This window comes from Callospermophilus lateralis, chromosome 1, assembly GCF_048772815.1.
Source record: "Callospermophilus lateralis isolate mCalLat2 chromosome 1, mCalLat2.hap1, whole genome shotgun sequence".
NCBI classification, from domain to species: domain Eukaryota; kingdom Metazoa; phylum Chordata; class Mammalia; order Rodentia; family Sciuridae; genus Callospermophilus; species Callospermophilus lateralis.
Window position 1 is genome coordinate 16,421,395 of NC_135305.1, and position 23,585 is coordinate 16,444,979.

At 36.2% G+C, this 23,585-nt stretch overlaps 1 protein-coding gene across 3 annotated transcripts in view; it reads right to left on the reverse strand.

Moving 5' to 3' along the window:
• The window catches only part of Trim24 (tripartite motif containing 24), a 106,211-nt gene that overhangs the window by 18,610 nt on the left and 64,016 nt on the right, over positions 1–23,585 (reverse strand). For 2 of the 3 annotated variants that reach the window (XM_076832802.2, XM_076832790.2), the window contains 2 exons: positions 5,397–5,514; positions 2,365–2,633 (listed from right to left, as the gene is read on the reverse strand). In XM_076832802.2, the coding sequence (XP_076688917.1) occupies positions 2,365–2,633; positions 5,397–5,514 (387 nt within the window). The remainder of the gene's footprint in view (positions 1–2,364; positions 2,634–5,396; positions 5,515–23,585) is intronic. The other variant, XM_076832796.2, reaches the window with a different exon arrangement.

Below are 23,585 nucleotides of genomic sequence, written 5' to 3' on the forward strand. Positions count from 1 at the left end.
TCAACTCTTGAACCATGTAGATGACATGGTTAATCTTCAGAGAAAGAATTAGGAAACTACTACGTAAGTGATTTCAGAAGCAGTCCTTTACCTGAATATATGGGCAGATATATATATATAATTTGCATACTCCTAACAGAGGAAGAGGCACATGGGCAAATAAACTAGTTTATGTAAATAAACTAGTATAAAACTGAGAATAAAGTGGGTAGACGAGTACAAGTTTATAGAAGAGGGTAAACTAATGAGTGAAAAATGAAGGGGTTTTTTGGCAGACAGCAAATAAAGAGATTAGAGTGTGAAAAAGATCTAGGAGGCACAGAGAGTAGAGAAAACAAAATGACAGGGTATAAGGACCACAAACATATGAAAAGTATTTCTAAGTGGGAAAATTAGACTGTACATTATACATAGTACTAAATCCTAGAGACTGAAAATAAGATCCAAAGCAAATTTCTGAGGAAAGCAAGCTAATGGCTCAAAGGTCAATTCAGTTTTGTCACTGCTTATATAAATTTATAAACTCTTTTCACATAGACTCTATTAACTGCCTCATTACTTACTTTTTAGTGAAAGGCAATTAAATGAATTGATGGATCCAACCCTTTTTGTTAATAAGCAACTAAATAAATTCTACCATCTCTCAGACATTTCAATATTAATATAAGCAAATGCTTAGCACAGGCACAACAGATTTAATTCTCTTTCTTTGTACATTTAACTTCAGAAAAATTTTAGTATTCTTTCTAGTCTATTTATGTCATTCTGCTTTCAATTTTCTTAATAAAAATTCAACTCTGCCATGGATGCTCGAGGTATCTAAAACATACAATTCTCTTCCCCCTTGAAGCACTTCACCAAAGATCTTTCAAATTGTTTGCTACTTTCTTTCTGTAAAAACTGGTTGAAACAAAGTTTTAAGTAGGCATATTATTATTTTCCTAGATTTCATATGCCTTCTTAATCAAATTAATAGAAAGCCATAAACTTCAAATATATTATCTTACGCCATTACAGAAATGACAACAAAATCCGGGTCTAACTGGGGATATAGTAGGGGATAGTGGTGAATCTCAGTGGTATAGTATGTGCTTAGCATGTGCAAGGCCTTGGGTTCCATCCCCGTATACCTATTTCACAAGAATAGGCTCTACATATGCCCACAACCTCTATTGAGGGTTGAAGAGTCCTACAAAAAAACATTCCTATGTTGTATAAAATTGTTACAAGAAAATTATGCTTAATTTAGTTGCTTTTTTTCATAGACAACCACTTCATATATTCTACTAGTAAAATACTAGTAAAACTTTCTCACCCCTATTTAATTGGCATGTTTCCTTTTATTTGATAGTGATATCTTATTATTCCTGTTTTCTTTCATTGTTAAGAAATTCTGAGTTAAATGTTATTCCTAAGTATAATAAGAATTCCTAGCCAAGGTTTTTATACTTTGACTCTTATTAAATTCCACTCTATTTCATTTGTGTCATGTACCAAAATCACTTCAAATCCTTTGTGGAAACAGAAACAACATAAATTCATTTTAAAAAGTAACTGAAAACAAGAGTTTATATGAAATAGACTTTAAATCCTATTAAATCTTTATTAATCTAACCTGAACAGGATTGTTTATTTAACAAAAGTATATCAACCTTTTATCCTCAAAACATGGATTGAAAATTAACAGAATACTTCAATATCTAGTTAAAAATGGTCAATGGAATATTTGTTCAGATAGAAGTTTGAAAAAGGTTAAAATTTTAATGAACCACACTCTTGCATTTTTCTATTTTGTTTTTCATTTTGCCCTATTTTCTAAGATACAATATGGTTTGCTAAATACTGGCACCCCCAAAGAGAACAGATTTTTTTTTAATATTTATTTTTTAGTTGTAGTTGGACACAATACCTTTATTTTACTTATTTATTTTTATGTGGTGCTGAGCATCAAACCCGGGACCTCGCCTGTGCTAGGCAAGTGCTCTACTGCTGAGCCACACCCCCAGCCCAAGAACAGATTCTTAAAAGTACTCATCTTTCTGAAGCACTAATAAAGGAATTACAGTTACTCAGGTTTTCCCATCAATCATAGGCATGGGTTATTTAGGAATACAAACACTTAACCCTGCAATAATTTAAAGACAAGAAACAATAGATGAAAATAAATGTGCCAATTAAATAAATCATTAAATCTTTGAGTAGAACTAAAGATTAAGTGTTAAATCAGGGATCTTTAGTGTGGTAAAATTTTATAAATCCACAAATTTAAATTAAGGATGATGGATATCTTGGCTATATGAAGAGCTGCTGAACACAATCATACTACAGTTATCTAAGTTAGGACAGGCCTGCTTCCAAATTTACCTGATGAGAGATGGAAGGTTGCTGGATGGGCCCCTGCATTCTAGGGTTTGGTAAACCCACAGGTGCTGGCCTCCGTTGCACCTGTTGCCTCTGAGCCATTACCTGTTGCTGCATATGCTGGAGTCGTAATTGAGCTAGGCTGATCTGTGTTGGAAACTTGGATAACTGGTTTGAAGATAAACCACCTGGTGGCTGTGAATTCTGTTCCACGACAGGATTCTGCTTAGGCATTTGTGGTTGACTCTCTTTATCTTCGATTACTAAAGAACCTAATTAAAGAGAAAAGAGCAAGGGATAAAGTTTTTTGATAATTGGTGAGATACAACATTTTGAATGGCTACTTTTGATGAACTTTAATTGCTAAGGAGTTTTTTGGTCTCTGAACTATTCTTACTCTTAAAAAAAAAAGAGGACCCCAAAGAACTTTTGTTTATGTAGGCTCTATTATCAAAATTTACTATGTAAGAAACGTAAAATGAAAATGTTAAAAAAATCCACTAATCCATTGTAAAATAACAATAAACCAATAACAACATATTTTTATGAAAAAAATGCTTACAAAGGTTTTTAATGAAGTATGCATTGTTTTACACTTTTGAAGATCTAAGCATCTAGCTTAATAGGTGAACTTCATATCTGTTTTTCCATTATTTGTATAATATATTGACTAAATTAAATATATGAAGAAATTTGTTCTCACACAGACATATAGTTGGAAAAAGGAGGCCATTTTTAGAACTATTATAACTCAAAACAAGCAAATCTGACATTGGCTCTAAAAACCAATCTCACAAAGTATTTGATTCTTTAGTATTAACTATTTGTAATCTCAAGTTTCTTATACCTTTACAATATATACTACATTAACTCCATAACAGAAAACTGGTTTGCAACTATAGTTTTAAAGGTGTCTCATAGATTTGATTCAAGCTTTATTTCTTTAACAGTAGATATTCAAATGTTTCTGATTCACGAAGCACCCACATCTAAAAACAAATTGTAGCTAAGCTGGGCACAGTGGCACATGCCTATAATCCCAACTACTTGGGAGGCTGAGTCAGGGCTAGTGTGAGGTCAGCCTTGGCAACTTAATGAGACTGTCAAAAAATAAAAAGGATTGGGAATGTAGCTCAGTGGTAGAGTTCATGTTCCCTCCTCAGTGCCACCAAAAAAGATGAATAAATAAACAAAATTGAATTTTAAAAGTACAGCTATCATTTATTAAATACTTACTGTGTGTTTGGCACTGTGACAGGTAGTCACATATAGGTAAAAAAAACCTCACATATGTAAAAAAAAAAAACTCATCCAAAGTTATCAAAATATTAACCAAATATTCATCTAATCAATATTTTCCTCTGGCACTCATTCATAAAATGTTTCTCAGAAGCCATGGATAAATAAGTTTGGAAAACTTTTCTTGTGCTAAATAAACTGACCAAGCTGTAAATGACAGCTCTGATAATTTCTACAGTAAAGGATACTTTATTATATCAGAATTTCACAAACTAACAAAGATATCATGGTTTTGTTTTTGCTATGTAGATTTATATCCTTTTATATGCAAAGTTTTAAACCTAATTCCTAAATGTAGCTATTTCTACATGTGGGTGTTTTACACGTTATGTTTTAAGTACAGAGATGTCTATACATGTCTATACATGTGATGACTTCTAACCTGTGATAGGTTCTCAGTACAGAGGCATGTGTTGTGGTACTGCAGGTTGTGGTGAGGAAGACAGCTACTCCCATACATGCTCTATATTTCTAAAGCTGCTTCTTTCTAGTAAGGCAGTGTGAAAAGTGTGGATGATTCCAGTTGCCTACTATGTTATTAATATATGTAAGGCCACAGATACTGCTAAGAGTGGCCTGCAGGAGTCTCTTTATCACCTCTTCTTCAAGGATTCTTTTTGTTCTTCCCTTGTAAGGATAAGATTTGTGTAAGCCTGTTTCTTCCTTGCCTACTATGTTCTGACAGCACTGGCTCTTTCTCCATTTTTTTTTCTCCTTTCCTACAAAGAATTTAGCCTTGGGGATGAGAGAGCAACCATCTTTGATGATTCTGAAACAAAGTCAAGGAATGAAAAAAGCATCACTGAAGGGAATACTGGCTGTTGATGAATAATGTATAGGGAATTCTTACATTTTTGTTTGTGTAGTTTCCCGGTGAGAAATTAAGAAAGGAGGCAAAAAGACTATTTCTACTCAGCAAATAGCATAACAAGAAAGCTAAAGTAATAATTTCCTGCTGAAATATTTGCACAGATACTCCAGCTCCTGATGTTACTAAGTGATAGTCTATTTCTTTATGATAATTGGTGAGCTCAAATACTTAAGATTTGGGTACTTTTCTGAATTTATGTTACACTTTAATAGACATATGAACATATAAAAATTGTGGGGAAAAAGTCTTCCCTAAAGAGATAAAGCAACTGAACCATTAGGCATCTGATGGAAAGTAAGGAATAATAAACCATTAGGCATCTAAAGGAAAGTAAGCCAATAATAGCATGAGAAGTGCTATCTTACTATAAAATATTATAGACATGAAAAATATTAGGCAGGTGCAGTGGCACACACCTATAATCCCAGGTACTTGGAAGGCTGTCTCAGAAAAAGAGGAAAAAAAAAAAAAAATCGTGGGGGCACTGGTGCTGTAGCTCAGTGGCAGAACACCTGCCTCACATGTGCAGGTCTCTAGGTTCCTCCCCAGAATGTGGGGGAAAATCCTGTATAAATGATAGTCAAGAGGTAACACATTTTGATAAATATAGAACATGCAAACAGGATTCTAGGGTAATAAAAGCATCCTGAATCCCTATACCCAGATACACCATAAGTCAACAAAAGAATATTTTCCTATAACCCAAATATGTACATATATGCTTATATTCACACATTATCATATATACAAATTATTGACATGTCTTTAAAATAAGATAACAGCAAACCAAGTGGAAGGGAATCTTCAATAACATCACTGAGAATTCCACAACTGACACCTTGACAAAATGTAAATAATGGCCTACCTAAGTTGATAATATTTTGGGCCCAGAAGCTAGGATCACAGTGAAACTGGATAGTGTTGTTGGTCACTGGGGAAGCATCACACCTTGCACGAAGGAGGTGCCGTAACCGGTATGTAATCTGAAAGAAAGCAGAGAGAAAACTGAACAATATATCTTTATCAGATAAATAATACATTACCTTTGCCCAATGAATACCTAAAAACCGTCACTGGTATATATGCAACCGATAATAACCAATCATATATAGATGAGAAAAGTGGTCATACAAAATAATTTTCTTTTCAAATTATTAAATTTTTGAGGTGTGTTGGTGGGACTGCAAATTGGTGCAGCCAATCTGGAAAGCAGTATGGAGATTTCTTGGAAAGCTGGGAATGGAACCACCATTTGACCCAGCTATTCCCCTTCTCGGTCTATTCCCTAAAGACCTAAATAGAGCATGCTACAGGGACACTGCTACATCGATGTTCATAGCAGCACAATTCACAATAGCAAGACTGTGGAACCAACCTAGATGCCCTTCAATAGACGAATGGATAAAAAAAATGTGGCATTTATACACAATGGAGTATTACTCTGCATTAAGAAATGACAAAATCATAGAATTTGGAGGGAAATGGATGGCATTAGAGCAGATTATGCTAAGTGAAGCCAGCCAATCCCTAAAAAACAAATGCCAAATGTCTTCTTTGTTATAAGGAGAGTAACTAAGAACAGAGTAGGGACGAAGAGCATGAGAAGATTAACATTAAACAGGGACGAGAGGTGGGAGGGAAAGGGAGGGAGAAGGGAAATTGCATGGAAATGGAAGGAGACCCTCAGGGTTATACAAAATTACATACAAGAGGTAGCGAGGGGAAAGGGAAAAATAATACAAGGGGGAGATATGATCTGCAGTAGAGGGGGTAGAGAGAGGGGAGGGGAGGGGAGGGGAGGGGAGGGGGATAGTAAAGGATAGGAAAGGCAGCAGAATACAACAGACCCTAGTATGGCAATATATAAATCAATGGAAGTGTATCTGATGTGATTCTGCAATTTGTATACGGGGTAAAAATGGGAGTTCATAACCCACTTGAATCAAAGTGTGAAATATGATATATCAAGAACTATGTAATGTTTTGAACAACCAACAATTAAAAAAAAAAAATTTTGAGGTGTAACTCAGCTTAACTGTTTCACACTGACCTAAAAAGTATTTTAAGGTGATAAGTTAAAGTGAGTTTTTTAAATTAGTAATGAAAGTTCACAGAAATGTCAAATCAAATATTGTGAAAAAATTAGCATATCTTATTCTTTTATTTACTTTAATTTTTAAGGGCAATACTCAATTTAGACTTAGGGATATAATGAGATATAGAAGATGCAAATTAGTCTGCTTAGGAAATGGAATGAGGTCTGCTAGTAGGATGGTTTTCCTTGCTTCTCATGGTGGCTCAGTTCCTACCACCTCCTGCAAAGGGATTCAAAATCTCTGAAGTGAATCCCGTAACATCCATTTCTTTTCACAATCCCAATCTTCATTTTCACTTGGTCCTTAAAGATTTCAGTTCCTGGCATTCTATCATTGTCAGTTCCAATATAACTCTTGTCACAATTCTGGATAATTTTAATACTCAACCAGATGATCCTTCTTTCCAGCACAGATACTAATAATCCTACAAATCCACCAACTCCTATGAACCTTTGCTCTCACAACTTTTCCAGTATTTCCATCTCACCTCACTATCCCTCAATATCTAGCTTAATTCCCATGGTCAATCATCACAAACATTTTCTTGCACAGATCCTCAACTTTTCTCTCCACTTACCCAATTTACAAATATTCTTCCCTCTCATGAACTTTCCCCCTGAACGAAACATACTACATTGATTAAATCTTTCTGTATCAATATTAATTTAATTCCTGAAATTGAGCTAATAACACATGACATTTCTCTGGTTCATTCACTTCCCTACTCTCATAAAAGACTATTTATGAGACTATTCCTTCTATTTTTCTTTTCAAATCTCCATCATTTTCTCCCCTATTCTCAATCTCAACTGATGGACTTGCTTACCATTTCACTGAGAAAATAGGAATAATCAGGGACCTTGTTTAAATTTCCATCATGTATCAGTTATCTATTACAATGGATAAACTGTCCAATCTGGATAAAACCAAGCCAGCCCCATCTTTCCTACTCAGCAATTTTCATGAACCATACCCATCAAGATATAAACAAGCTTTAACTTTTTCCAGTTAAACCCAAAACTCCTGACTCCTTTTTTCCTACATTTTTTTTTCCTCTCGTCTACAACAAAACTCAAAACTCATTTATATACATGGTTTCTCCCCTCTTATTCTTTTCTGAAACCATCATTTTCAGACTTGGAGGAGCTTTCACCTCAGGTGGTAATATTGTTCTCCTGGAAACACTTTCTTTACATGGCTTCCTGCATACTGTAATTTCATAGTTTCCCCCTTATTTTGCTAGCAGTTATTTTTTTAATTTTTTAATTGCAGTTGCAGCACTGGCACTAGGGATTAAGCCCAGGCCCTTATAAATGCTAGACAAGCACTCCACCATTGACCTATATCCTTATCCCTTTGTAAAAATTTTGAGACAGAGTATCACTAAACTACCTGGACTGCCCTCACACTTGTGATCCTCCTGCTTTAGCCTCCTGAGTAGCTGGAATTACAAGAATGTGCTACCATGCCCAATTCAGCTGCTACTTCTGGAAGCCACTAAAAATACAATAGGTTCCAGTATCAACCTGTTTTTGAAGTGTCCAGTAAGGTGCCAGCTTAACATTCTTTTTTTTTTTTTTGCCTTGCACAACCTTTCTCTGCAGTATGGGTGTTTTATTTCCCCCCACAACTCCATTTGCTGGAATGCCCCAGGGCTCAGTCTTCTGACTTCTCAATCTTCTTCTACACCCATATGCTTTTGGTGATTTCAAGCCAATCTCACAGTTTAAATGACTCCTCATTTTAGATCTGCAGCCTGTATCTCTCTTTTGAACTTGCCTTTCCAATGACTAATTTAGCCTCTCCACCTGATTGTTGAAAAGGAATCATAAATGTGCCAAGTCCAAAGGGAACTCTTGATTTTTCTCTTAAGGTCTACTCTTCATGTAATCTTCCTTATGTCAATCTTCCTACACCTTAAGGTAAAAGGTCTTGGTTCCACTGTTTGTCTCACACCCTATATATTTAACCTGTCAGTAAATCCTGTTGTCTCTTTTAAGATAGATGGATAATCTGACCACTTCTCCTATCAGCTATGCTAGCTCCTGTTCCAAAAATGTGAACTTATCACAAGGTTCTAATTGGTCTCCCTAATTTTTCCTTGTCCTCAAACATCTACATTGTGTTCTCAACATAACAGATGGGGTGATCCAACATGGCGGAGGGCAGAGAGGCTGCGCTTTTAATCCACTCCCAGTGATGGGAACATAAAGTCGCAAGGATAACTCTTGGATTCTACCAACGGAGATTCTCCTAGCAAAATTTCACTGAAGAGAGACCGCCTGGGAGCTACTAGGATTTTTTTGAAGCGTCTGTGTGACCCGGACGAGCGGGACCCTGCCAGAGACGCGGAATTCCAAATCCAACAGCCACAATCCGCGCACCGCGGGCACAGCTGCAGATCCGTCCACCCGCCCGCAGCCAAAGTGACTGGATCCTGCTAGACGCCGAGACACAGCTTGGCAGGAAGAAGTCTTTAGCCAAACCTCCACAAGCCAGAAGCTGAGGCGAACCGGGCCGGACCAGTCCCACCCCTCCCCTCGGACACTCGGGCAAGGAGCCTGGGGCCCGCCATAGCAGAGAGGTGATGTCATCGGAATTCGGCCTGCGGAATTCCTTCCCAGCAGAATCCACTTTAGCAGGTGCATGACTCCCCATACTGATACAAACAGCCAGGAAACTTTATTGACTTCTCAGAGGTCGTGTCCGTAGGGAAGCAGAGGGGATGCCAGACCCCCAGACCCACATATCACCAGCCGCAAATCCCGAGGTCTTAGCCACCAGTTTATCACAGCACTGGGGCTTAAAAGGGACACGAGGTGGGGCTGCAAGTGTAACTAGACCTTGGGGGAGTCACTTCTGGGGAACAGGACCTGGCTGGTAGACTGACAGGAGGAAGGGGGTTAAGAGCTGGAGAAGTGAAATGGCTCTGGACTGACAAGTCTGAGAGACCCCCAGGAGATGCCCTACAGAGATAGCTCTCGGCAGGTAGAGAGCAGACGCTCCGCTTGGAGGGCACAGCACCGCCTACTGGAAGAGAGGAAGGTGGATCTCTAACACTTTAATTTTTGTTGTTGTTGTTTTGTTTTGTTGCTGTTGTCAATATTTTATTCTCTCCTTCTTCTCACCTTGTTCCTTTCTCCCCTTTTCCTTCTGTCTTTCTATCCCATTTCAAGTTTTATTGTTCTTTTCATTCCCCTCTAATCTATCTCTCCCTCTATCCCTTTTTCTTTTTTTAACAGCACCCTCATTCCCCTAACCCCCAACTCTCATCCCAAGCATTACATCTTCCATTGCGTGTAAGTGTCTAAATGCAAATAGGTGAATGTCTCGAGGCTGTCTATAAGACTCATAAATACCTAGGTACTTCCAACACCCTGATCCAATTGCCTGGTAGTATCCACCTTCAGTGGAGCAATCTTCTAAAGTAGCCAAGACATACTAACCATCGTACCACCAGAGCACCCAACCTAAACATATAGACCTAAGAACAAACAGCAAAACATTATATGCATACAGAACCTAGAAGCCTTATATGAATTGAATGAATCAGCTTTAAAGTACAACAAAGCCCAACATTTCTAGGCATAATCTCCCACCACAAAAGAGAGACAACAGAGATATACAAAGCCAAAACAAATGTATAGGAGAAAGCAGTTACTAAGCAGTCAAACAGAGCTGGAAGGCAACGTGAACAATATGAAAAAACAAGGGAAAAAAAGGTTACAAACAATAGAGGACAACCTAAATATACAAGAGGACCTAGAAGAATCAGAAACATGGACAGGGAAAGAAATCAAGGCATACCTAATTCAGATGGAACGGAATATTAGAGAAGACATGAGACAGCAAATCCAAGCATTGAAAGTATATTTTGAAGAGGAACTAACCACACAAATTCAATCCGCAAAGAATGAGCTTTATCAGGAGATAGAGGTGTTAAAAAAAAAATCAAGCTGAAATCATAGAAATGCAAGAAACCGTAAAACAGATTAAAAGCGCTAATGAGAATATTACAAACAGACTAGATCAAGTAGAAGTCAGAACATCAGATAATGAAGACAAAGTTTATCAAATTGAAAAGAATATAGTCAACACAGAAAAGATGCTGAAATCTCACGAGCAATCTATCCAAGAGATATGGGACCTCATCAAAAGACCAAATCTGAGAGTCATTGGGATAGAAGAAGGCACAGAGAATCAGTACAAACGAATGGATAGCATACTAAGAGAGATAATACTAGAAAACTTCCCAGAGATGAAAGATAGAATGGATTGCCAAATCCTGGAAGCTTACAGGACCCCAAACATCCAAAACCATAATAGACCAACTCCAAGACACATAATTATGAAGATAGCTAACATACAGGACAAGGAGAAAGTACTAAAAGCTACGAGAGAAAGGAGGCAGATTACATTTAGGTGTAAACCAATTAGGTTAACGACTGATTTTTCATCACAGACTTTGAAAGCGAGACGATCCTGGAACAACGTATTTCAAACACTGAAAAATAATGGATTCCAACCAAGAATACTGTATCCAGCAAAACTAAGCTTCAGATTTGACAATGAAATTAAAATATTTCACGATAAACAAAAGCTAAAAGAATTTGCAGCTAGAAAACCAGCACTGCAAAGTATGTTGAGCAAAATATTACAAGAAGAGGAATTGAAAAATAGCGCCCAAAACTAACAGTGGGAGGTATCTCAGTAAAGGGGGAGAAAAATAACCAAAGAGGGAAAACTAATCAATCTAAAATAAATAAATAAATAAACATGACTGGAAGTACAAACCATATTTCAATTGTAACCTTAAATGTTAATGGCTTAAATTCACCAATTAAGAGATATAGGCTAGTAACCTGGATTAAAAAAACAAATCCAACAATATGCTGCCTTCAGGAGACTCACATGATAGGAAAAGACATACACAGACTGAAGGTGAAAGGTTGGGAAAAATCATACCACTCACATGGCCCTCGGAAGCAAGCAGGCGTGGCCATTCTCATATCGAATAAAGTAAACTTCAAACCTAAGGTAATCAAAAGGGATAAAGAAGGACACTATATACTGTTAAAAGGAACCATCCACCATCAAGACATAACAATTATCAATTTGTATGCACCAAACAATGGTGCTGCAACGTTCATAAAACAAACTCTCCTCAAGTTCAAGAGTCAAATAGCTTGTAAAAGCTATATATGCTAATTATTATGGGGGACTTCAACACACCACTCTCGCCATTGGATAGATTCTCTAGACAAAAGCTGAACAAAGAAACTATAAAACTCAATAACACAATCAATAACCTAGACTTAACCGACATATATAGAATATATCAACCGTCATCAAGTGGATACACATTCTTCTCAGCAGCACATGGATCCTACTCAAAGATAGACCATATATTATGCCATAGGGCGACTCTCAGTAAATACAAAGGTGTGGAGATAATACCATGCACCATATCTGACCATAATGGAATGAAACTGGAAATCAATGATAAAAGAAGGAAGGAAAAATCTTGCATCACCTGGAAAATGAACAATATGTTACTGAATGATCAATGGGTTACAGAAGATATAAAGGAGGAAATCAAAAAATTCCTAGAGATAAACGACAATACAGACACAACATACCGGAATCTATGGGACACAATGAAAGCAGTTTGAAGAGGGAAATTCACTTCCTGGAGTTCATTCCTCAAAAAAAGAAAAAACCAACAAATAAATGAACTCACGCTACATCTTAAAACCTTAGAAAAAGAAGAACAAAACAACAGCAAATATAGCAGAAGACAAGAAATAATTAAAATCAGAGCGGAAATCAACGAAATTGAAACAAAAAAAAAACCATTGAAAAAATTGATGAAACTAAAAGTTGGTTCTTTGAAAAAATAAATAAGATTGACAGACCCTTAGCCATGCTAACAAAGAGAAGAAGAGAGAGAACGCAAATTACTAACATACGGGATGAAAAAGGCAATATCACAACAGACACTACAGAAATACAGAAGATAATTAAAAGTATTTTGAAACCCTATATTCCAATAAAATAGAAGATAGTGAAGATATCGATAAATTTCTTAAGTCATATGATCTGCCCAGATTGAGTCAGGAAGACACTCACAATTTAAACAGACCAATAACAAAAGAAGAAATTGAAGAGGCCATCAAAAGACTACCAACTAAGAAAAGCCCGGGACCGGATGGGTATACAGAGTTCTACAAAACCTTCAAAGAAGAATTAATACCAATACTTTTCAAGCTATTTCAAGAAATAGAAAAAGAAGGAGCTCTTCCAAATTCATTCTATGAGGCCAACATAACCCTGATCCCAAAACCAGACAAAGACACTTCAAAGAAAGAAAACTATGAACAATATCTCTAATGAACTTAGATGCAAAAATTCTCAATAAAATCCTGGCGAATCGAATGCAAAAGCACATCAAAAAAATTGTATACCATGATCAAGTAGGATTCATCCCTGGGATGCAAGGCTGGTTCAACATACGGAAATCAATAAATGTTATTCACCACATTAATAGACTTAAGGATAAGAACCATATGATCATCTCAATAGATGCAGAAAAAGCATTTGACAAAGTACAGCATCCCTTTATGTTCAAAACACTAGAAAAACTAGGGATAACAGGAACTTACCTCAACATTGTAAAAGCTATATATGCTAAGCCTCAGGCTAACATCATTCTAAATGGAGAAAAACTGAAGGCATTCCCTCTAAAATCTGGAACTAGACAGGGATGCCCTCTCTCACCACTTCTATTCAATTTAGTTCTTGAAATACTAGCCAGAGCAATCAGACAGACAAAAGAAATTAAAGGCATAAAAATAGGAAAAGAAGAACTTAAATTATCGCTATTTGCGGATGACATGATAATATACTTAACAGACCCAAAAGGGTCTACAAAGAAACTGCTAGAGTTAATAAATGAATTCAGCAAAGTGGCAGGATATAAAATCAACACGCATAAATCAAAGGCATTCCTGTATATCAGCAACAAAACTTCTGAAATGGAAATGAGGAAAACCATTCCATTCACAATATCCTCAAAAAAAATAAAACACTTGGGAATCAACCTAACAAAAGAGGTGAAAGATTTATACAATGAAAACTATAGAACCCTAAAGAGAGAGATAGAAGATCTTAGAAGATGGAAAAATGTACCCTGTTCATGGATAGGCAGAACTAACATTATCAAAATGGCGATATTACCCAAAGTTCTCTACAGGTTTAATGCGATGCCAATCAAAATCCCAACGGCATTTCTTGTAGAAATAGATAAAGCAATCATGAAATTCATATGGAATAACAAAAGACCCAGAATATCAAAAACAATTCTAAGCAGGAAGTGTGAATCTGGAGGTATAGCGATACCAGAGTTCAAACTGTACTACAGAGCAATAGTAACAAAAACAGCATGGTACTGGTACCAAAACAGGCAGGTGGATCAATGGTACAGAATAGAGGACACAGAAACCAATCCACAAAATTACAACTTTCTTATATTTGATAAAGGGGCTAAAAACATGCAATGGAGGAAGGATAGCATCTTCAACAAATGGTGCTGGGAAAATTGGAAATCCATATGCAACAAAATGAAACTGAATCCCTTTCTCTCGCCATGCACAAAAGTTAACTCAAAATGGATCAAGGAGCTTGATATCAAATCAGAGACCCTGCACCTGATAGAAGAAAAAGTTGGCTCCGATCTACATATTGTGGGGTCAGGCTCCAAATTCCTTAACAGGACGCCCATAGCCCAAGAGTTAATAACAAGAATAAACAAATGGGACTTACTTAAACTAAAAAGTTTTTTCTCAGCAAGAGAAACAATAAGAGAAGTAAATAGGGAGCCTACATCCTGGGAACAAATCTTTACTCCCCACACTTCAGATAGAGCCCTAATTTCCAGAATATACAAAGAACTCAAAAAATTAAACAATAAGATAACAAATAACCCAATCAACAAATGGGCCAAGGACCTGAACAGACACTTCTCAGAAGAGGACATACAATCAATCAATAAGTACATGAAAAAATGCTCACCATCTCTAGCAGTCAGAGAAATGCAAATCAAAACCACCCTAAGATACCATCTCACTCCAATAAGACTGGCAGCCATTAGGAAGTCAAACAACAATAAGTGCTGGCGAGGTTGTGGGGAAAAGGGTACACTTGTACATTGCTGGTGGGACTGCAAATTGGTGCGGCCAGTATAGAAAGCAGTATGGAGATTCCTGGGAAAGCTGGGAATGGAACCACCATTTGACCCAGCTATCGCCCTCCTCGGACTATTCCCTGAGGACCTTAAAAGAGCATACTATAGGGATACTGCCACATCAATGATCATAGCAGCACAATTCACAATAGCTAGACTGTGGAACCAACCTAGATGCCCTTCAATAGATGAATGGATAAAAAAAATGTGGCATCTATACACAATGAAGTATTACGCAGCACTAAAAAATGACAAAATCATGGAATTTGCAGGGAAATGGATGGCATTAGAGCAGATTATGCTAAGTGAAGCTAGCCAATCCTTAAAAAACAAATGCCAAATGTCTTCTTTGATTTAAGGAGAGCAACTAAGAACTGAACAGGGGGAAAGAGCATGAGGAAAAGATTAACATTAAACTGAGACGAATGAAGGGAGGGAAAGAGAGAGGGAAGGGAAATTGCCTGGAAATGGAAGGAAAACCACATCGTTATATGAAATCACATATATGAGGTTGTGAGGGGAAAGGGGGGGGGAGGGAGAGAACGGAACAACAACAGATGAGGTAGAGAGGGAAGATGGGAGGGGAGAGGAGGGGGGATAGTAGGGGATAGGAAAGACAGCAGAATACAACAGTCACTAATATGGCATTATGTAAACATTGTGAATGTATAACTGATGTGATTCTGCAATTTGTATTTGGGGTAAAAATGGAAAAGCATAACTCACATGAATCAAATGTATGAAAGATGAAAAAAAATTAAAAAAATTAAAACAACAACAACAACAAAAAAAACAGATGGGGTGACCGTTAATATCATGCCATTTTCTCAAGCCCCTCCAATGATTTTTCACTCTGCTCCAGTCCATCAAGCTCCTTGTTGTCCACATAATAAAAACTCTCGCCTCAGTCTCTGCATTTGCTATGGGCTCTGCCAGAAATATTCTCCTCGAATATCTGCACGGCTTGCTTTCTCATTTCCTTCAAGAATTTGCTCACAATCACCCTCTTTAGATATTTAGATAATTTCTCCAATATACACCATTGCTCCCAGACCACAACTTATTAGCATGAAACAGTCTATACATTTTAGTATTGTCTATCTCTACCAAAATGCAACTCCTTGAGGGCAAAGATTTTGTTTTGTTTACTCTGTTTCTCATCACTCAGAATGATACTTGGCATATGAAAGGTATTCCTTATAATTGCTAAATAAGTAAATTTGCTTCAATTATTACATTATCTCAAAAAAGTATAAATTTTGACAAAAAATTATTGAAATTTTAGGACTAAGAACAGTGTTAAGCAAATAGCCCTCAATAAAGCAAAGTGCCTTTCCCCAAGTTTTTCTCCCTTTCTTACATTTTGATATCCTCCAGTAATTCTTACCATAAATCACTCTTATAATGTTAAACAACAGAACTGTTCTAAGAATTTCTTTGCAAATATCCTTACATTTGTATCATTTTCTAAAATTACTAATTTATTGTATTATTTAAAAGTTTTATTTTACTTGACAAATAGAAATTTTATTTACTTGTCATGTAAAACATATTTTGAAATATGTATACATTATGAATTAGCCAAATTGATCTACATGTATTATCTCACATTTTTATGGTGAGAACACTAAATAACTTTTATTAACTATAGTCACCATTTTATATAATAAACTTATGGTGCTGAATTTTTCTTAAATTCATTCATTTAAAATTTTGTATCCTTTGACCAATGTCTCTTCAAAAGCCTCTCAATAATCACTGTTCTACTCTTCTATAAATTGTTTTTTTTTCCACCACAAATAATTTGAGATCTTGTGATGTCTTCCTGTCCCCAGCTTATTTCTCTTAGCATAATGCCCTCCATATATGTTGTTGCAACTGACAGGATTCTATTATTTGAAAGTCCCATGGAAATTCATGTTGAAATTTTAATTCCCATTGTGAGATAATAAGAGATGGAGCTTTAAGGGATGATTAAGTCTGTTAAAAAAAAAAAAAAAAAGCTAAAACTGAAGAACCCCTATTAATACTTATTTCTTAATCATTAACTAATGCCTGGAACTATAGAAATATTTACTACTATTAAAAAGAATGATTGGGCTTTATTTCCCTGGTTTCTGTCAATATATATTTTTTGTCTTCCCCTAAATTCCATAAAATAAATTCAATGTTTAATGGATGACAGAAGAATACTAAGGAAATATGGTAAGGCTCAAATATTTCAAAGTATACTTAATTTAAGAACACTGGCTTCTGAAAGGATTGTGTTCTTCCACTGGGTTTGCTCTTTTTTCTGACTACAATTCATTTACAAAACAAACAAACAAACAAATAAAATCCCCCAAAACTAGAAGAACTAAAATCATAAAACTCCTAAAACAAGCTTCTGGATACTGACCTTCCTTGGCAATGACTTTTTTCTTCTTCTTCTAATATCACACCAAAAGCCCAGCAACAAAGAGCAAAAATAAACAAGAATTCTGTCTTTTAAAAATATATATATATAAAATGAAAGGTCATATGATATTGTATAGATATTCTTTTTAGTGAACTATAGTAGCAATAATTTCTATCCATGATAAAGAGTTCGTTGCAGCATTTCTTTTCCTGTTCTTTTTCTCTGTTTTTAAGGGTTAGAATTAACAAAGGCAAGGAACAGAAAAGTCAACATAAAGATTTAGAAGGAGAGTTTATGGTGTTGGGACCTTTTACCTCCCTTGGGACCGCGGCCATTATTGGGTGTTGGCTGAGGCATCCTCATGGGTTAGCATTTCCGTATATGTGACCTGGCTGAATTGGCGTTTGCGGGCTTTTGACTTTAGCACCGCCTAATGGTTTAATCTGAAATCTGCCTAGGCCCCTTAGTGATAGTGACATAACTGCTCCTTATTGGTTCTTGCTACTGTCTCTTCTTACCCCCTCCTAGCACTATATAACCTTGTCCCTTACACAATAAAGTTGAGATTATTGCACCTTCACAGCTGACTCATCTCCCGACTCAGTGTGATTGTGGGCCAGGTTGGATGGCGGGCTGGGTAGACACTTAACCCTCTCGCTCAACCCTGGAGACACTAGCTGGTCTAGTGCGCTTCACTACCCCTGTCGGAGGGTAGTTCCAACAGTTGGTGCCTCGGAGTGGATAGGCTGGTCTCCCACGTACCCTTGTCCCAGGGGGCGACATATGGGACCTAGATTTGAGAGTCATTGGATGCGATTCTAAAATCTTATTAAGCACTGTCAAAATTCTAAGTTTCATAGGTATGGGTATCATATATAGATCCTTCTATATGTGCTACCATAGATGTGAAATTCTTGACATTAATATCACCTTTGAAAATGTTAAATAGAGAATTCGATTTTCTGGATTGGTGCATTATATTACTAAAGAACTATTTGATTTTCAGCACATTGCAGAAGTTCTTTAAAAAAAACTTATGACTTTTTTCTTAATTCCATTTTGTTTTAAATCACATTATAAATGTAGTTTTCTCAGTTAGTAAAAGTTGTCCAACTGAAAAAAAAGATAAACAAGCAAAAGCACATCAAACTAAAATGCTTCTGCATAATAAGGGAAACAATGAAGAAAATGAAAAGGCAGCCTAAGATAGGGAAAAATTATTTGCAAACTATATATCCAATATGGGCAAATATTCAAGACAAACAAAGAACTCACACAAGTCAAAAACAAAACAAAACAAAACAACAAATACAAAAAACGAACAACATGCAAGAAAGGCACAGTGGCACACACCTGTAATCCCAGTGGCTCTGGAGGCTGAGGCAAGAGGATCACAAGTTCCAGTCAGCCTTGGCAACTTAGGAAGACCCTAAGCAACTTGGTAAGACTCTGTCTCAAAATAAAATACTAAATAGGGCTGGGGATGTGGCTCAATGGATAAATGCCCCTGGATTCAATCCCACATCTAAAAATAAAATAAAATTTTCATTTCCATATTTACAAATGATATAGAAGCTATGTGACCCTGTTACTCCTGCTACTTGGGAGGCTGAGGCAGGAAGAGAGCAAACTCAAGGCTAGATTGGGCAATTTAACAAGACCCTGTCTCAAAATAAAATTTTAAAAAGTGGAAAAAGTGGATGTAGCTCAGTGGTAGGGTGCTTGCCTAGCATGCAAAGGCCCTAGGTTCAATCCCCAGTATTGTGAAAGGAAAAAAAAAAAGAGAGAGAGAGAGAGAGAGAGAAAGAAGAAATTCCTGTCATTTGATTTCAAAAAATAGGTGGCAGAAAACTGATTTGGATGTCATATTATTTCAGACTATAAATCTCTATTGAAACTAGTGACCTGAGAGGCCATCACACTGTTTTTATAACCATGGCCAGTCAGTCATAGGGGATTCAGTAGTTGCATGTATGCTGAGAAGCCAATGGCCAAGGTGTTACAGGCCTACAAATAAAAGAACCACAGCTCTTGACCCTTGTTTGCAACATCAGGCCAGAAGTCCATAAAAATTAGCACTAAATGGATAGTAGAAGAAAGAAACCTATTCTGTGGATAGGCATTTACTCATGGGAAATGAAGTTTTAGCACAACTTGAGTTCTATTCTTACAAAAGGCATTAAATTATTTCTGCATGTCCCTTCACATTCTGGAAATCAGCAAATCTAGCCTGTTATTTGTATAGACTTACTTATCCAGAGATTTCAGAGATTTCATCTTTTTACCTCATAATTATTAGAAATTTAATGAGTATGTATTGTCTGTTTTCCTATTCCTTTTAGCTTAAGCAAAAAAATGTACCAACATTGACTTTTTATTTCTTAGATTCAGTAGGAAAAAAAGAAAAAATTTAAAGAAAAAGATTAAATAATTTTTCCCCTAACACATTCTTGAAGGGGTTTTATCTAGGAAAAAATAGTAAATAGTTATTTATAACCTTAGTAGCAGCTAGCCTTAAAGTCATTTCTTCTGGCAAAAGTTTAGAACAATCAATACTAGTACACGTGTTTGGGTTGATTTTAGTTTATCTTTATCAAAATTATTAGTTAATAAGACTAAGTAATTTGTTATATGTTATTATTTGGGTTACTGATCATTTAGGAGATTTTGTTATACATTTTCAAAAAATAAAAAAAGACTAAAGTAAAGTAGAAATTTTTAAGAACATTTATATGGCTTGACTTTAAATGGCTAAACGTCTTCTAGATCCTGAAAGCATGGTCCACAGATGAGCAGCATCAGCACCATCTTGGCTTATTAGAAATGCAAAATCTGGTCCCATGCCAGCAGTACTCAACAGGCATAGCCAAGTGATTCAAATGAAGTGACATACTAGACTACTGTTAAGATAGTTCAGTGAAGGGCTGGGGTTGTGGCTCACGGTAGAACGCTTGCCTAGCATGTGAGAGACACTGGGTTTACTTCTCAGCACCGCATATAAACAAATAAATGAATAAAGGTCCATTAATAATTAATAAAAATTTAAAAATTCACTGAGAGCTCAGTAGTGGGGTGCTTGGCTTGCATGTGTTATGCCTTGGGTTCAATTCCTAGCACAGAAAGAAAAAAGGAAAACAAACACCAACAAAAAAAATTTGCCAAATAGGGTTGAAATATCCAGTATCATATATTGCAGTATAGTACTAAGGAGAGGAACACAGACTCTGGAGTCTGGTTTGATATGGAGAGCGGCAAATGAAATCATGGCCTCTGATTCTCTCCTGGTTGTGTTTGCGCTAGAAGCTGCTTGTGTGAAGACGTAGGTCAAAATGGCCCAGTTATGACACTATGAAGGCAGCGCTAAGAGGAAAGTTCATTGCATTAAGCTCTTTCATTAAAAAAAGAAAACAAACATCAACAAATAAACAACCTGACATTACATCTCAAAGCCCTAGAAAAAGAAGAACAAATCAACACCAAAAGCAGTTGAAGACAGGAAACAATTAAAATCAGGGTGGAAATCAATGAAATTGAAAAAAAAAATTCAAAAAATAGACAAAACAAAAAGCTGGTTCTTTGGAAAAATAAATAAAATTGATAAACCCCTTAACACCCTAACAAAAAGAGAGAGAAAATGGAAATTACTAAAATTTGTGATGAAAAAGGAAACGTCATGACAGACACCACTGATATACAGAAGATAATTAGAAACTATTTTGAAAATTTATACTCCAGTAAAATAGAAAATCCTGAAGCCACCAACAAATTTCTAGAGGCATATGATCTACCCAAACTGAATCAGGAGGACATACACAATTTAAATAGATGAATTTCAAGCAAGGAAAGAGAAGACACCATCAAAAGTCTACCAACCAAGAAAAGCTCAGGACCAGATGGATTCTCAGCCAAGTTCTACAAGACCTTCAGAGAAGAATTAATACCAATACTCAATTATTCCATGAAATAGAAAAGCAGGAAATCCTTCCAGACTCATTCTACAAAGCTAGTATCACCCCAATACCAAAGCCAGACAAAGACTCATCAAGGAAAGAAAACTTCAGACCAATATCCTTGATGAACACAGACACAAAAAAAATCTTAATAAAATTCTGGCAAATTTCATACAAAAACATATTAAAAAGATAGTGCACCATGATCAAGTGGGGTTCATCCTACGGATGCAAGGTTGGTTCAACATACGGAAATCAATAAATGTAATTCGCCACATCAATAGACTCAAAGATAAAAATTATATGATTATATCAATAGATCCAGAGAAAGTTTTTGACAAAATACTTCCATGTTCAAAACACTAGAAAAACTAGGAACATACCAACATTATAAAAGCTATCTATGCTAAACCCAAGGCCAGCATCATTCTAAATGGAGAGAAATTGGAAGCATTCCCTCTAAAAACTGGAACAAGACAGGGTTGCCCTCTTTTACTACTTTTATTTAACAAAGTCCTCGAAATTCCAGCTAGAGCAATTAGATGAAAAAAATTAAAGGAATACAAATAAGAAAAGAAGAACTCAAACTATCATTATTTGCCGATGACATGATTTTATACTTAGAGAATCCAAAAAATTCCACCAGAAAACTTCTAGAATTAATAAATGCATTCAGCAAAGTAGCAGGATATAAAATCAATACCCATAAATCAAATGCATTTCTAAACATCAGTGATGAATCCTCTGAAAGAGGAATTAGGAAAACCATCCCATTCACAATAGCCTCAAAAAGAATAAAGTACTTGGGAATCAATTAACAAAAGAGGTGAAATACCTCTATACAAGAAAAACGATAGAACACTAAAGAAAGAAATTGAAGAAGACCTTAGAAGATGGAAAGACCTTTCATGCTCTTGAATACACAGAATTAATGTTGTCAAAAAGGCCAAGCTACTAAAAGCACTATACAGACTCAATGTGATACCAATTTAAATCCCAATCTCATACCTCATAGAAATAGAAAAGGTGTCATGAAATTCATTTGGAAAAATAAGAGACCCACAAGAGCCAAAGCAATCCTTAGCAAGAAGAGTGAAGCAGGAGGCATTAAAATACCAGACCTTAAACTACCCTCTAGAGCCATAGTAACAAAAACATCATGGTATTAGCACCAAAACAGACATGTAGACCAATGGCACAGAACAGAAGACATAGAGACAAACTCATATAAATAGTTATCTCATTCTAGACAAAGGTGTCCAAAACATACACTGAAGAAAGCTCTTCAAAAAATGGGGCTCAATAAACTGGAAACCCATATCAGCAAAATAAAGTTAATCCCCTATTTCTCATCATGCACAAAACTCAATGTGGCTCAAGGACCTGGGAATTAGACCAGAGACACTGAGCCTAACAGAGGAAAAAGTAGGCCCAAATCTTCATCATGTCGGATTGGACCCTGACTTCCTTAACAAGACTCTTAAAGTGCAAGAAATAAATCAAGAAGCAATAAATAAATAAACTAAAATGCTTCTTCTCTGCAAAAGAAAACAATCAATGAGCTGAAGAGAGAGCCTACAGTGTAGGAGCAAGATTTTGCCACATGAATATCAGATAGAGTACTAATCTCCAAGATATATATATAAAGAACTCAAAAAACTTAGCACCACAAAACCAAACAACCCAATCAATAAATGGGCTAAGGAACTGAAGAGACACTTCTCAGAAGATATATAATCAATCAATATATCAAAAAACGTTCAACATCTCTAGTAATCAGAGAAATGCAAATCAAAACTAAGATTTCATCTCACTCCAGTCAGAATGGTAGTTATTAAGAATACAAGAAACATTAAGTGTTAGCGAGGATGTGGGGGAAGAGGCACACTCATTCACTGCTGGTGAGACTGCAAATTGGTGCAGCCAATATGGAAAGCAGTATGGAAAATCCTTGGAAAATTGGGAATGGAACCACCATTTGATCAAGCTATCCCTCTCCTCGGTCTATACACAAAGGAGTTAAAAATTGCATACTACAGTGACATAGCCACATAAATTTTTATAGCAGCACAATTCATAATAGCTCAACTGTGGTACCAACCTAGATGGCCTTCAATAGATAAATGGATAAGGAAACTGTGGTATATACGCAATGCAATATAACTCAGCGATAAAAGAGAATAAAATCAGGGCATTTGCAGGTAAATGGATGGAATTGGAGAATATCGTGCTAAATGAAGTAAGCCAATCCCCCAAATCCAAAGGCCGAATGTTTTCTCTAAGTGGATGCTAATCCATAATGGTGGGGCATGGGATGAGTTGAAGAACTTTGGATTGGGCAAAGGGAAGTGGGGAAATGGGCATGGGA